Source organism: Eptatretus burgeri, chromosome 17 (genome assembly GCF_056783735.1).
Source record: "Eptatretus burgeri isolate ZD-2024b chromosome 17, Ebu_testis_v1, whole genome shotgun sequence".
Lineage (NCBI taxonomy): Eukaryota > Metazoa > Chordata > Myxini > Myxiniformes > Myxinidae > Eptatretus > Eptatretus burgeri.
Window position 1 is genome coordinate 31,505,475 of NC_140977.1, and position 15,000 is coordinate 31,520,474.

Below are 15,000 nucleotides of genomic sequence, written 5' to 3' on the forward strand. Positions count from 1 at the left end.
AGTTCTGCTCCAGAGAGGAACTGTGGAGCTTCTTTCTCAAATATAATTGACTGCACAAAGGCACCTTTTAAGTACAACAACATCATCGTGCAGTGTTAGTAAAACTGCTGATAATTATATGCTTGCATACATTATGTGCATTAGCAGCATAAAAGGTATTGACCGATAACTTGCATTTATATAAAATGTAATTTAAAGTTTTAGCTACTGATGACATACTACCCATTGTTGCAAGATTCATAATTAAGCAACCTCAGGTAATAATTATGAGAAGACGAAGAACCACATATAAATTTTGTTATACGACATAATAGTTGACATTCAATAGGTAGAAATTCAGCAATGACTGGTAAGAGTACAATATGGGTCCCACTTTGGAAGTCAAATACTTTTCTGATAGAATTTCTCTGAGATATGTATAGTATAATTTAGAAATTTTTTACTTGTTATGTCCCACAGCGGGCATCAATAGAATGAGGTGTAAAAAGACTTAAACAGATGATACTTGACATGATATGAACAGTGCATAAAATTATATCAAACTGAATTACAATCAGGCAAATCAATGAGACCAAATATATATCTGTGTGTATTCATACAAAGAAAAAATATAAATCTAACATCATTAAGTATGAGAACACAATTTTGAATGCATCTCACATAAAGAATTCCAAAGCACAAAAAAATTAATTTGTTGGGTGTTTTCAATGTTAATTTCACGAGAAAATAAAATAACTTCATTATGCATAAAACTACATGTAAATATTTTCACAATGTAAACTTAGGCTGGGTTTCCAACATACAACATTACAACTAACTATGCTACTAATTCGTAAGAATCAAGGACGTGGGCGGCTGGCACAGCGTGTTGCTGTTACTCATTATCATTACATGAGGGCTTGTTCCTGCCCGCACCTCCATGCTGATCAGGGGCATATTTCAAATGTTGTGATATTGCAGTGCCCACAGCCGCCTCCATTGCTGTTGGCTGACTGGCCATGGTACTGTCTGAAAAATAATAAGAATTTCCACTTCGTATATTGGTTCACGAAAAAATATTTTCACGAAAAATATGTGACCACTATATTCGTTATTGTTGTGTGTCTGTCTGTCCCGAGCATAGCTCCGTGGGTTTGATCCGATCCTGATGAAATTTTGGTGGGAGGTTTATATCATGATCTAGTTGTGTTTTCCTGAGAATGGGCTTGGTCCGCCAATTATGGGCGAAGCCACGGCCAAAAAACAAGTGTTTTTAGGGGGTAGCCGATTTCAATTTGCATCTTCTCCTAGGGGTTTGTCGAATCTGGCAGGGGTTTCGGTATTTGGAAAGCCCAATGGCACCTGCATAGCCCCATGCAGCTCGATTTTTCATTTTCGTCCGAAGGTCAAGGTCACAAGGTCACGAACTTAGAAAATTGCGATTTTGACATAAAAAATTTCTTCTCCGAGGGGTTTGTCGAATCTCGCAGGGGTTTCGGTATTTGGTTAGCCCAATGGCACCTGCATAGCCCCACAGAGCTCGGTTTTTTCATTTTCGTCCCAAGGTCAAGGCCACAAAGTCACGAACTTGGAAAATTGCGAATTGTGTTTTTAGGGGGTAGCCGAATTCGATTTGCATCTTCTCCTAGGGGGTTTGTCGAATCTGCCAGGGGTTTGGGTATTTGGTTAGCCCAATGGCACCTCACTGAGCACGATTTTTCATTTTAGTCCCAAGGCCAAGGTCACAAGGTCATGAACTTAGAAAATTTCGAATTTTGACATAAAAATCAGACGACCGCCCAAAATTTGAGAGCTAGGATGACAACATTTTTATGCATAATCTTGAGGTCATTCCCCACCTAAAGTCTTGAAACCATTTTGCTCTATCTCGAACACCTTGCCCATGGCGCCCCCTTCAAGTTTGTTTTTACGCTGATTTCAACAAAGTATGGATAATCCGATGAGTGTGAAATTCCATATACCCTATATGACGTTATATTGTTCCTGGAATATTTCAGAGGAAGTTTTGCACCAAAGGTCATAATCCTTGACCTTTGACCTTTAAAGTTCACAAAGGTCAAATTTTCAAAGTTGTGGGAATCGAACCGGGTTTTCGACCTTCTTCGACGAACTAACTCCATTAAGCTATAGCACATATCCTGCTTCCTTATTTTAATGTCCACAACAATGTTTTGGGACCTTTAAACGTTATGCAAAGGTCAAATTTTTAAAGTTGTTGAACGAAACTGGGTTTTCGACATTTTGCAGCTCATAACCTGTCACTCGTACCACACCATGTTGATCATTTTTATAACTTGGTCAAAAATTAGCACATTGTCTCATCCTTGACTTCTGAAACAATCTACATCGTCAAATACCGCTCGTGAACCATCGTCGTCTTCAGACTTGTATTGGGCTTTATGATCATCAAGCAAGACTTGCAATGTGAATTACGCTCAAGTCATGGACATTATAAACTGTCATTTAGCAGAATTCATTACCTCTGACAACTTTATAAAAATTCAGGTTCTGGAAAGGTCTCTTCCCATTCTTTCCACACAAATTGTATGTGGACATCACAGCATTGGACATCACCCTTATTTTAGAAAATAAAAACAATTTAATACACCAGTGCTTGAAGCAGCTTGTAACAAATTTTAAGTTCCACTGCCATTAAAAAGCCTCAATTAATATTATTCTTTTTAATATAAAGTTATTTGCATGTCTTTTGATAACCATTTTACCTAAGGAAAACAATTGTACACCAAAAAACTTGAACAATTGCCCGAGTGACAAACTACCACAATGAAGGCTTCATTGTTGCAGGCGGCAGTTTGTCGGCGGCCAAAGGGTTAATATTTTTATGACAAAACTTCACATTTTTCGGCGCACAATAACTGACAATTGTTTTGCTTTTGCCTTTGATTAGGCCTAACTCGTTAAAAGAGGACATACAACCACTGGTCCGATCCAATTGAAACTTGCCAGATATATTGCTGGGGACCTGAGGTTGTGCCTTTTCAACATTTGATATTAATCAGACAAGTACTTCCCAAGTTATGGCCATTTATTTACCAAGCAATGACAAGACACGTTGCTGCGTGGGCGTGGCCGATGGGGGAAGGGAACCTCAGCCGCGTTCCCCATTACGGGTTACAACGTATGGACTTCCAGAGAGTGATGACTTCGTGTATTATAATAACTTCTCGATTTCTTTTGCACATTTATAGATAAACACAATGCCCCAAGTTATGATCGTTTTCATAGTAGACGGTGCATACATTTCGGTAACATCAGAGTGAGCTGGTGTACTCTGAACCAGGAAGTAAATTTGAAACACACGATAACTTATGATCGAAAATAAGCAAGTAGGAGACAAAATTTAAACAACAGGTGTTTTTTTGGTACCTTTAGATGTTTTCCTGTATTCTAATAATTTCTTGATTTCTTATGCGCATTTATAGATAAACACAATGCCCCAAGTTATGATCGTTTTCATATTAGACAGTGCATAAATTTCGGTAACATCAGAGTGAACTGGTATGCTCCGAAGCAGGAAGTAATTTTTTTTTTATTCTCTTCTCTTCTCTTCTCTTCTCTTCTCTTCGCTTTGTGTTTTTCCTTGCGATGACATTGCGAAAAGGCAAAATACGTTGCGCTAATTGAATAATTGGCCATCAAAACTAAATTGCGAATAATCGTAACTGCGATATGCGAACTTCCGGGCCACGCATGTACGGGCACGCGAGAGCGAAGGAACGGCCTATGTGGTTGTTGTTTCTTGCTCGTGGTTTGAAAGTTTTTTTTATTTTATTTTTTTTTTTTTACGGACACGTACTAGTATTATAAAAAATAATATTAATTGAGGCTTTTTTAAGTGCAGTGGAACTTTAAATTTGTTACAATGCGGTAATTCGTTGGACCTGAACAGCCGAAGCATTATCCACACCAGCAAAATATTTTTAAAAGGTTCTGAACCAATTAAAATTGTCCAGACTAATTTTTGCAGAGTCCCGTTTTTGCCACAGACCGGTGGTTTTTTTCACCAGGCCCGTGGAAAAATGAATTGATTATTTACCGTCGATTTGTAAACACGATCAGGGCCATATCAGCGACAGCTAAACGTGATAAACGAATGATGAAATCGGGTGCCAGAGGATTCGATCATCAGATGCACGTTCGAGTCCAACGCTCGAACCACTCAAGGGCCCGAAGGGCTCAGGCCCGGGAGAGTTTCCATTGAATGGAACTATTATAGATTCCAGCACACCAGTAACAGTAACACATCATGGATTCTGTGATCTTCATAACGTCCAAAAACAAAAGCTAAGACACATAAAATCGATTTATAATATTATACTTACCAAAAATGATCACAGCAGAAGATAATTTTAACTAAAAAAGCTAGTCTTCTGCAGATTAAAGCGGTTTGTCTGCCACACTCAGAAACAGCTGAAAGTTCACAAGTTTAACCAAACTTTCCAAATGGCGGCTCGTGATGCGGAATTAGCAATTAGCCAATCAGATCTCTCCTCCAGTGAAAGGCAGACAGAATCACAGGGCACGAGGTGGCAAAGCGCTCACCCTGTAAACACATGAGGCTGGTAAAAGCAGTTTTAGATAATCGCGGTGCGCGCTGCAGCTGCACCGTGTCGTGATCTGGTTGTACAACCATGCGGCCTATTCCCGACATTTTCATTTTCACAAGATCTTGGCTATTCGTTGTTCACCTTGGCTTCCTGGTTTGCTATAGGTTTTCTTGGCGTATAGGTTTTCTAATATCATCACTTTTCAAAAACCTTGTGAATTCTTGACGTTTTTCATTGGCTCACCTTGGCATTTATGAAAATGAGGAGTGGTCACACTGCTTCAGGCTATGTCAGAACTACCTTGGAAGAAAAGAACAAGATGGTAGGCTTCAAATCATGGAATGGCCACACAGTCTTCAGATTTAAACCCCATCGAGCTGGTTTGGGATGAACTGGACAGAAGGGTGAAAGCAAAGCAACCTACAAGTGCAACACATTTGTGGGAACTTCTTCAACAGTGTTGGGAAGAACTTTCCTTACAATATTTGATTTCCATTGTGGAAAGAATGCAACGAGTATGTTCGGCTGTTATATCTGCAAAAGGTGGCCCTGATGAGTCCAAAATTTACATTCAATTTTGTTCAACAAAATGATTCCATGATTTCTTTTTTCATATGCAATTGTTTATTTGTTCTCTACTTTAATTTCAGAGTAGATTGAAACATTAAACTGCTAACATTTCAGTAAAAACTGAAAAAATGGGATATTCTAAAACTTTTGACTGGTGTGGTGTGTGTATATATATATATATATATATATTGCTACGAATTTGGAATTCAATTGCACTCAACATGCAGGTTCCCTTAGTCAGCTATGTTGATAAGTGCATGTTCCCTAGAGAGCTCACCTTCCATTATTTAAATGTTTTGAAATCGATTAGATGTGCTGCGGATCGATTTAATAGTTATGGAGCAAACAATGGAGATGTTCCTCCCCCTCTTCTGCGAAGAGGAAGAAGAACCCTGTGGTGACGTCAACAACTCCCTCCCACCCGTGGTTGAGCGGGGGGTGGACCACGAAGGCATGAGTCACGCCGGGTGCAGGGGAGGGGGTGCAAAGGATAAAGAGGACATCTTTTCTTTGATCAAAAAGAGTCCCGTGGTAGGGCTGAGTTCGTGAAGAGTCCTGTTCTGAGTCCCGTTTGCAGAGTTCGTGTGCTGAGTCCCGTGGGAGGAGGAAGCTTTTTGCTTCGGCTGGCTGAGTGAGCTTCGGCTGCTGCTTTGTTTTGGAAGGAACTTGAGCCGGTTGTTCGGCTCGAGCTGCGAGTGGAGGCTTCTTCCTCTTCTTCCTCTTCCTCTTGGTTCGTGGAGCTTTTCGTTCTCCGTTTTGTTTCCCGGCTTGGTGCGACGCGTCGGCCTCTTCTTGGAGTTGGTTACTCGGGGAAGCGATGCATCGACAGGAAGGATCAGTGCCTCATCTCACCGGCACGTGTTGAGAAGCCCGGGAGGATTCGCGGGAGCTCGGGAAGGATCGCGACGATTGGATCCATCTCGCGCTCGCTGGAGCCCGGGTCCGGATAAGTTGAAGACCACACGAGGTGGAAAGGTTCGAATCGAGCTCTGAGTTCCAGCTCACCTGTCCTCCGAGCTGAAGCTCGTGATTAAAGGCCTCAGCCACCGTCGTGTGTGTGTGTGTGCGCGCGCGCGCGCGCGTACGTGTGTCCGTGGGCCCGTCTAATAAGTAGGAACTGCTGTTAAGTGTAAATGACTGTACATAAAAAGTAGACGGTTGTAGTTCTTTTGTCGTGCTTTTGTTGCTTGTAAAATTGCATACGTGTTTTACCTTATTTAATTGCATACTTGTTTCATTATAATAAATGCCCTTGTGTGAATGTAAACCTGTTCGTTGCGTCCATTCCCTCATTGACTGAACATTTCGTGTGTTAGGAGTTAGAAAGCCGTTGGTTTGCCGTAATAGGGGGACATTTGGACCAACAGTTCTCGGCGATTACGCCGCTCGGAATCGCACACGGACAAGCTCGCCTCGGCGGTTTGTTCCGTCGAGGGTAGAATACCCCGGTAGTTGGATCACGTGGGTATTTAGGTAAATTGAAGATTGGCAATCGACCCTACCCAACGTGATCTGCCGATTGGCGTATTTCGGTTCTTGTACAAGGACCTGTCGCTCGGAGTTATCTGGGTGGCGATCAATATTCTGAGCGATCGGTCGGGCCGACTCGACTTGCGGCTCCGTTCAGAGCGGTCGGTTGGCGGCTGACCCCCGTCCTGTAACATATATATATATATATATATATATATATATATATATATATATATATATATATATATATATATATATATATATATATATACTCTAGCGGGGTATGCTTACACATTGTGTACACACACGAACTGTGCACATTGTGTACGCGTACGAACTGTGCTTCCCCATTGTCTCAGGTTGCTCATCTGCATTTGATTTTTCATTTATTTATTTTCATTTATTTATATTTTCATTTACAGATGATTTCCTATGGTTCTGTAATTTTTCCCTTTGTGTCAGCTTTGATGTCCATCAGCACACAAAATTACAGTATTTCCTCATTGTCTCAGGTCGGTCACCTGCATTTTTGTTTCATTTTTTTTTTCAATTATGTGTTTTCATTTATTTATGTTTTCATTTATATATTGATGTTATCCAACGATTCTGTGATTTTTTTTCTGGTGTACAGGCTTCGCTGTCCATCGACACATAAAATTTCAGCTTTCTAGGTCACCCAGAAGGTAGCAATCTTTAATATCAGTCAGTGGTTAAAAAGAGCTTTATATTTTAGACGAGTGTGGTATGCTTCCATATTGGAAGCAATAACGAACCCTGCGTCCCCATTGGCTAGAGTCGCTCACTTGCATTGATTTTTTTTCATTTATTTATCTTCATTTATGGACACTTTCCAATGGTTCTGTGATTTTTCTAGGTGTATCAGCTTGGATGTCCATCGGCATGCCAAATTTCCATGCTTCCCAATTGTCTTGGGTCACTCACCTGCATTTTTTTTCATTTCGTTTTTTTTCATTTATTTATATTTTCATTTACGGACACATTGTGAGGGTTCTGTGATTTTTGCCCGGTGGATCAGCTTCGATGTCCATCAGTACGAAAAATTACTGTGCTTCCCCATTATCTTGTGTCGCTCACCTGCATTTATTTTTTAAATTTATTTATTTTCATTTAAGGACACTTTCCAATGGTTCTGTGATTTTTTTCCCCAGTGTGTTAGCTTCGATGTCTGTTGGCATGCCAAATTTCAGCTTTCTATGTCACCCAGAAAGTACCGAACAATAATCTCAGTCAGTCATTCAGTGAGTCAGTCAGTGAGTGGTTGGAATGAACTTTATATATTGGATGTGTGTGTGTGTGTGTGTGTGTGTGTGTGTGTGTGTGTGTGTGTGTGTGTGTGTGTGTGTGTGTGTGTGTGTGTGTGTGTGTAATATACATATATATATATATATATATATATATATATATATATATATTATAATAAAGAAAGACCCACCCACATCTCTCGCCTGTGAATATAGGGAATAACCAATCAGCTCTCACCTAATCAATTAAACCCAAGTGGCTCAGATTATATAAATAAATCGACTCCTCCCATGCTCTTCTAGCCAAAGAAGCTGCATAAAGCACCCAAGAAAGCTTACAAAGGTAAGCCCTTTGCTGTTTCAAACCCTTCCCAGAGTTCCTCCACAGCTGTAAAGACATTCACACATCGTACACACATGAGAATCTCAATGCTACACATCTCCTCAGCTGCCGGAGTGGTTTCATCACTTATTGGTGAATCATCAGTGACAGCGCAGACAGCAATGCATACAAATGAGGCTCCCAAGTATGTACCACGTGCTTTTTGGTTTACCTTGGTCGACTTTCTTGGCTGCTTTATGCAGCTTCTTTGACTAGAAGAGCATGGGAGGAGTCAATTTATTTATATAATCCTAATCACTTGGGTTTAATTGATTAGGTGAGAGCTGATTGGTTATTCCCTCCATTCACAGGTGAGGGATGTGGGTCTGACTTTTTGTATAAGTTATATATTGACTGCTTTTGACATTTGCCTGTGGTACATACTTGGGAGCCTCATTGGTATGCATTGCTGTCTGCGCTGTCGCTGATTATTCACCAACAAGTGATGAAACCATTCCAGCAGCTGAAGGGGTGTGTAGCATTGGGATTCTCATGTGTGTACTATTTGTGAATGTCTTTACAGCTGTGGAGGAACTCTGGGAAGGGTTTGAAATAGTAAAGGGCTTACCTTGAGAGACTTAATTTGTTGCTTTATGCAGCTTCTTTGGCTGGAAGAGCATGGGAGGAGTGGTGTCGGACTATGTCCAATGGAGATCGGTGGAGTGCTCATCACACTCCACATCTTTTGATTTTCCTGCCGACCGTATAATATGCCTTCTGCTTGAATGGTTTGCATTAGCAGGAACAATGGTCTGGGTGGCAGATGGATGGTTGTTCTTTGTGTATTATGTGGTTTTACCGTGTGAGACACAATCCACGGTGATGCTCACAATGTATATATATATATATATATATATATATATATATATATATATATATATATATATATATATATATATATATATATATATATATATATATATATATATATATATATATATATATATATATATATTGTTGTGGATTCTCACCACTCCGGCATGCGGGCGACCGCTTTTAGCTAATTGCGGCCGCACGCCCACCGACCGTGGAAATCCAGTCGCAGCTTTCGGATCAATGCCAAAATCCAGCTACGGGTTTGTTTTTACCCACACCACAACCTTGTCAATGCTCTGCCCTCGCTACATAGTCGATCGCCGAATTGTCGATTTACCTAATTATTCGCGCGGGCAGACTACCGAGAGGTTGTACCTCAACGGAACCTGCTCGGAAACGAGCCACTTAAGCAGCTCGATCCATTTGCAATTGCCGAGCGGTGTATTATCGCCAAGCCCCGTTGGATTCGATTATCTTATCAGCTATTAAAAACCAGCGATTATTCCCAACGCAATTATGGCAGCTCAATGGAGGAAGGGACGTAACGAGCAGGTGACTATTCAAACAATGACATTTATTTATACATGCAGGCATGTATGCAGTCAATGAAGCAATGGGGGTAAGGGACAGGACACGAGCAAAAAGACCTACCGCTGATCTATTTACTATGTACATGCACTTAACAACTATTCTACTTAATGAACAAGGCGCCACAGACTTCCATGCAAAACCCAGAAAGAAAAGAACAGGGAGAACAGGTCCCGTAGGCCTTTAATATTCCGTGGAGCTGTGGAGACCGAAGGAGCTCCGCGAGACCGTGCAGGTTACCTGCCACCCTCGTGGTGACTCGCTGGGCCCGAGTTCGGCGACCCTCCGTGTGTCTTGTCGTCAACACGGCAGCTGGTGTATTGGCAGCTCGGTTGGTCTAGGCCTAGCCATGCGGCCTGGTCGATCGGGCCAAGCCAACGACACCTCAGAGGAGCGAACGGGCCTTGCTCTTTTAGAGTTGATGTTCTCTTAAGAGCCCGCTCACTTCTCAGCGTCGCTCTGACCATCCCGGGGCCCGATCACCTCAGACTGTTATGTCGCTGGCTGGCGACTTCTCTCCGGATGCCTCCACCGACCCACAATTCTGCACAGCACTGCAGACTTGGCTGGACTCCAGGCTCCACTCCGACCTCAACCCCGACTTCCACTCCGAGCTCCACTCCGAACGAACTCAACCACGAACCCAGACTGGTTTCTCGGCGTTCGAGCCCTGCCTTTTATTGGGTTCAGGGGGTGGTGTTTGGTCTTTCACCTCTGACCCTTCACCCCCGCTGACTCCGCCCCTTTTGTGATTCTGATGCAATCCCGCCGTCAAACACGGACCATGCGGACGTGGTAGAAATCACCGGCTTTCGCTCCAACGAGGGAGTCCCCGCGTCTGTCGGCGAAGATGCCGTTCGTCTGTGGATGCCGTTGCTGGTGAAAATATGGCAGCATTTGTGGAGATGAAGGTGAGGAGACGTTGTTCGTTTGTTGATGTTGTTTGTTGGGGAAAAGACGGCAGCGTTTGTGGAGATGAAGGTGAGGAGATGTTGTTCGTTGTGGCGAAGGTGGTGAGGAGATGTTGTTTAAAATAACGATAGGAAAAAATAACACTACCTCAAAGGTTCACAGCCCGGCTCACGAATAAATTCCCGTTAGACTTCGGTGGTGAAATCTATTCTGGACACACACTTATCGACATAACTGATCTTCGGAGAACCTGAATGGTGCTCTGTGAATTTCCACAACCGTAACAATATATATATATATATATATATATATATATATATATATATATATATATATATATATATATATATATCAACATACACACATTATTTTGAAACAAAGAAACGTTGGGATGAAATCTCCCCTCCCCCCCCCCAAAAAAACCCAACAAAAACAAGGTAAGAAGGAATGACAAGGAAGGAATGAAACGATAAGAATGACACCACAATACAACACCACAATCCTTTATCGCATTGTCATCACGACATCTTCTGACATTTTTGGTGTCGGTGGCACTAGTTACAATTTCATGAAGATGTTGATGTTTGAGGTCATTGTGGATTTGTAGTGTGGGTTGGTGTAATTGTGTATTTTATGTTTTGTGGGATTGAGACGGGAAAATATCAAAAGGGGTCGTGATGGCAATCCGTAAAAGGATTATGGTGTTGTATTGTAGTGGCGTTCCAGTCTTTCCTTCCTACCTTGTTTGCTTATTTTGGGGGGATTCCATTCCATCGTTCTTTCATTAAAACAACAAAAAAAATTTGACTTGTGGATATATGTTACAATGAAAGCTGTTGCCCATTTCACATATTGACTTGCCTATGCCCTTGTATTCTTATTGTTGTATGCCTCGTGTATTTCTTGAGATCCTCATTTTCTCACTCCTATATGTAATGCACCATGTATGCAAGAGTTTGAATCTCTCTCTCCCCCACCCACCCCCCATACCCACCTCCCTTTTTTTCATGAGTATGTATAAAATAGGACATCAGAACAATTTTGATGAGCAGACAATTATGCCTCTATCTAAAATTCCTCATATTTCTGGAATTTACAAACAATAAATGAGGCTTTACCTTGATGGCAGAACAATCCATGTGTTTGCTTCTCTACAGGCTATGGCATGCTAAGGAACAGCTTTCACTCCCTCATCCATGTTTTCAGATGCTTTATGCCTCAGCTTTGAATTGATATGTATGTCATGACTGAAGCCTAACTAACAACTGGTTTTTTCATCCTCTTGCCTCATGGTAGGTCTCCTATCTGGGCAAGGAGCGCCTGCCCATTCTCACAACCTTCACTCCTGGCTGCACCTCAACAGCTGTAGAGGCACTGTGTACACGAGCCACTATGATTCCTTCTTATCTCAACCTCCGTCCCTTTATTTTGCGCCTCAGGCCTGTTGCAACAGCACCCACCACGAATGTAGTGAAGGCTGATACATCCATCCAGCACCCTGTGCTCACTTTTGAAGTGTCACGCATTGCATTCTGCTCAGCAGAGCATCTTGAGCATCCAGCAATTCTTGCCTGGGTGTACCGTGAAACTGAAATGGATGTTGATCCACAGCTTTGGTGTCATGCAGTGGAATGCGAGTGCCCGGTTGCCGCACGCCGTCTTGCCCACACCATGATGAAGGCTTTCCAATGCACTCTCCGAGGCATGAAAAGCCAGGATCAGCTTCCAAGAGTCATGCTGATGCCTGGACATGAAAGTAAGCCTGTGAAAGAAAGCCCGGTTTCAGATAAAGCTATTCTTCAAGTTGGAGCAAGTTTGCCATTGTGACAGCTTACAAACTACGTAACTTGAAATTGATAACATGTAATAACGTTGTAGTATCGAGGCAGAAAAGTTTTTGTCACCTGTCCATAGGCATTTGATAAAGGTTATTGCATTGACGTGGTAAGCCATACACGGTACAAGAGACTTGGTTCCAACAGAAATTTATATTTCCACCATTTTTCCTGCGATTTTTCTTTTTACTCAAAGAAACTCTGATAACCATATTTTCCAGTTTGAGTGTAACTTCTCTTTCATTATGCTCTTTCATTATTTCCTGATGGGTTTGTGACCACATGATCTGAAGTTTCTTTCAGAAGCTAAATAATTCTGAGCTGTAGTTTTTTTAATGAACAGACATTAACCATCTTCATTGGTTTGATTTGTAAGTGAACACTTGGCACAACCATTTTTGGTTCCTAAATTTTCACATTGTAGACTACAACATAGTATATGTACCTTGTGCTATGTAAATGAGTAACAGCACGTTAAACCCAAATGTTTTTTTGTTGTTTTTTTTTTTTTTTAAAGAAAAGGCTCATACAACCAAAAAGGTAACGAGAAAGCATCTCAAAATGCAAGGCCCTTCCACATTGTCAGGTCAGGTCAGGCAGATGCCTGGCCCTAATTTGGCCTGACGTCCATGTTGTAGTTGAACTAAACATAACTAAAACAACAGCAAAAAAGAGTAAAATTTATGTATTGGTGTTCTCCATTTTATCACGATAAAGGTTTGTTGAAAATTGGATGACAAAAGATCAAATGGTAAACCAAAAAGCATTTCAAACTGCAAGCGGACAACATGAAGAAACACGGAAGCAATTACAAAGCCTGGTCTTCTTACGCTGCGCAGCAATGGTCAGGTCATGTCAGGTATGGAAGCGTGCGCTGGAGCAGCACGTCGCTGGGTCCACCTTCCGCCGGTACTCCAGGGGTCTCCGTCTGGCCATACCCCAGATAAATGCCTGGCCCTTCCCCATCTCCTGGGGATGCTGATCAGCCTGCTGCAACCAGGAGGTACGTGATTGGCCCATTGGCACCCTTCACTCACGAGGCTTCCTCACTGAGAGAATCTGTTGAGCAGGATTAGCTTCAGGAAAATGAGTCATATGTCCATACAGCTGCAGCTTATGCTCACAGACTATGCAGGTAACAAATCTCATTTGAGTCTCTCTCGGCAACCGCTCATGAGACAAAAAGTCTGACCAGCGATAGCCAAGGATTCTGAGAAGAGACCTGGTACCAAAGGAATTAAGCCTCCATTTCAGATCCCTTGTCAAAGTCCAAGTCTCACATCCATAGAGCAAGAGTGGAAGCACCAAGGACCTGAAGACTCGGACTTTCGTCCTCCTGCACAGGTACTGGCAGCCCCACACCCATGATAGAGTGAATCCATGACTCCCCAGGCCTGACCCAGACATCTATTGACCTCTGTCTAACAGCCAGCAGAGACATGAATATCACTGCCAAGGTAAGTGAAATTACTCCGTGACCTCAACATCCTCACCACAAGCAGACACAGACAGGACAGCAGCATCCAACATGTCATTGATAGCCTGGATATTCTTTCTGACCCAGGAAACCCATAATCCCAGCCGCTCAGACTCCTCAATCAATACCTCAAGGGCCCCCAAAAGGATATCCAGTGTTTCCACAAAGATGACTGCATCATCTGCGAAATCAAGGTCAGAGATCTTGACATTCCCAAGCGATGCACCACAGCTTGATCTCTCCAACATCCTTCCCAGAATCCAGTCCATGCAAGCGCTGAAAATTGTGGGAGTCAGTACACACCCCTGACAAACATCAGAAACAACTGGAAATAAGTCAGAGATGGTACCACCACATCTCATAGCACTCTCAGTACCAGAGTATAGTTCAGGCATCAGATCGATCAGTTTTGGTGGCACCCCACGAAGACCAAGAACAACAGGGAGGTAAGTAATAATTTTTTTTTTCACTCCGAACATCAGTTTTGAACCAGAAGAGGACGACCACAAGTCAGATTAAAGCAAGTCCACACACTCGATTCTTCACTTGGCTTTGAAGAAGTTTGTAGGTCCCGAACGAAACGTTGCTTGAGACTTGATAGGCTCTCGCCTGTTTGTATCAAAGTAGGCATGAGTTTGGTCGAGTTGTGTCAATTTAGTTGGCTGTGCCTTTTATTAATTACAATGGATCATCCCAACTGGAAAGACTATATATATATATACATATAGATATATATATATATATATATATATATATATATATATATATATATATATATATATATATATATATATAAAAATATATGTACACATACATACATCAGACGCACCTATGTGGAGGACTATGTCCAATGGAGATCGAGGGAGTGCTCGTGTCAATCTCCACGTTTCGATATATATATATATATATATATATATATATATATATATATATATATATATATATATATATATATATATATATATATATATATATATATATATATATATATATATATATATGACACTGCCCAGCCAGTTGAGCTTTTCCCACGGTGGGTTAGGGACGTGTTGCACATTGAAACGCTTTTGAGTCTTTGCCATCATCGTGGTTATCTTTTGTCTGCAGGCCGGCACTGCCT

At 41.7% G+C, this 15,000-nt stretch overlaps 1 protein-coding gene across 2 annotated transcripts in view; it reads left to right on the forward strand.

Annotated features, from left to right (window-relative positions):
* Nucleotides 1-15,000, forward strand: part of PID1 (phosphotyrosine interaction domain containing 1) — a 66,415-nt gene that overhangs the window by 47,716 nt on the left and 3,699 nt on the right. For both annotated transcript variants that reach the window (XM_085862941.1, XM_085862940.1), the window contains one exon: nt 11,865-15,000. This exon is cut by the window's right edge and continues 3,699 nt beyond it. In XM_085862941.1, coding sequence (XP_085719067.1) covers nt 11,865-12,395 — 531 coding nt within the window. In that variant the 3' untranslated portion in view covers nt 12,396-15,000. The remainder of the gene's footprint in view (nt 1-11,864) is intronic.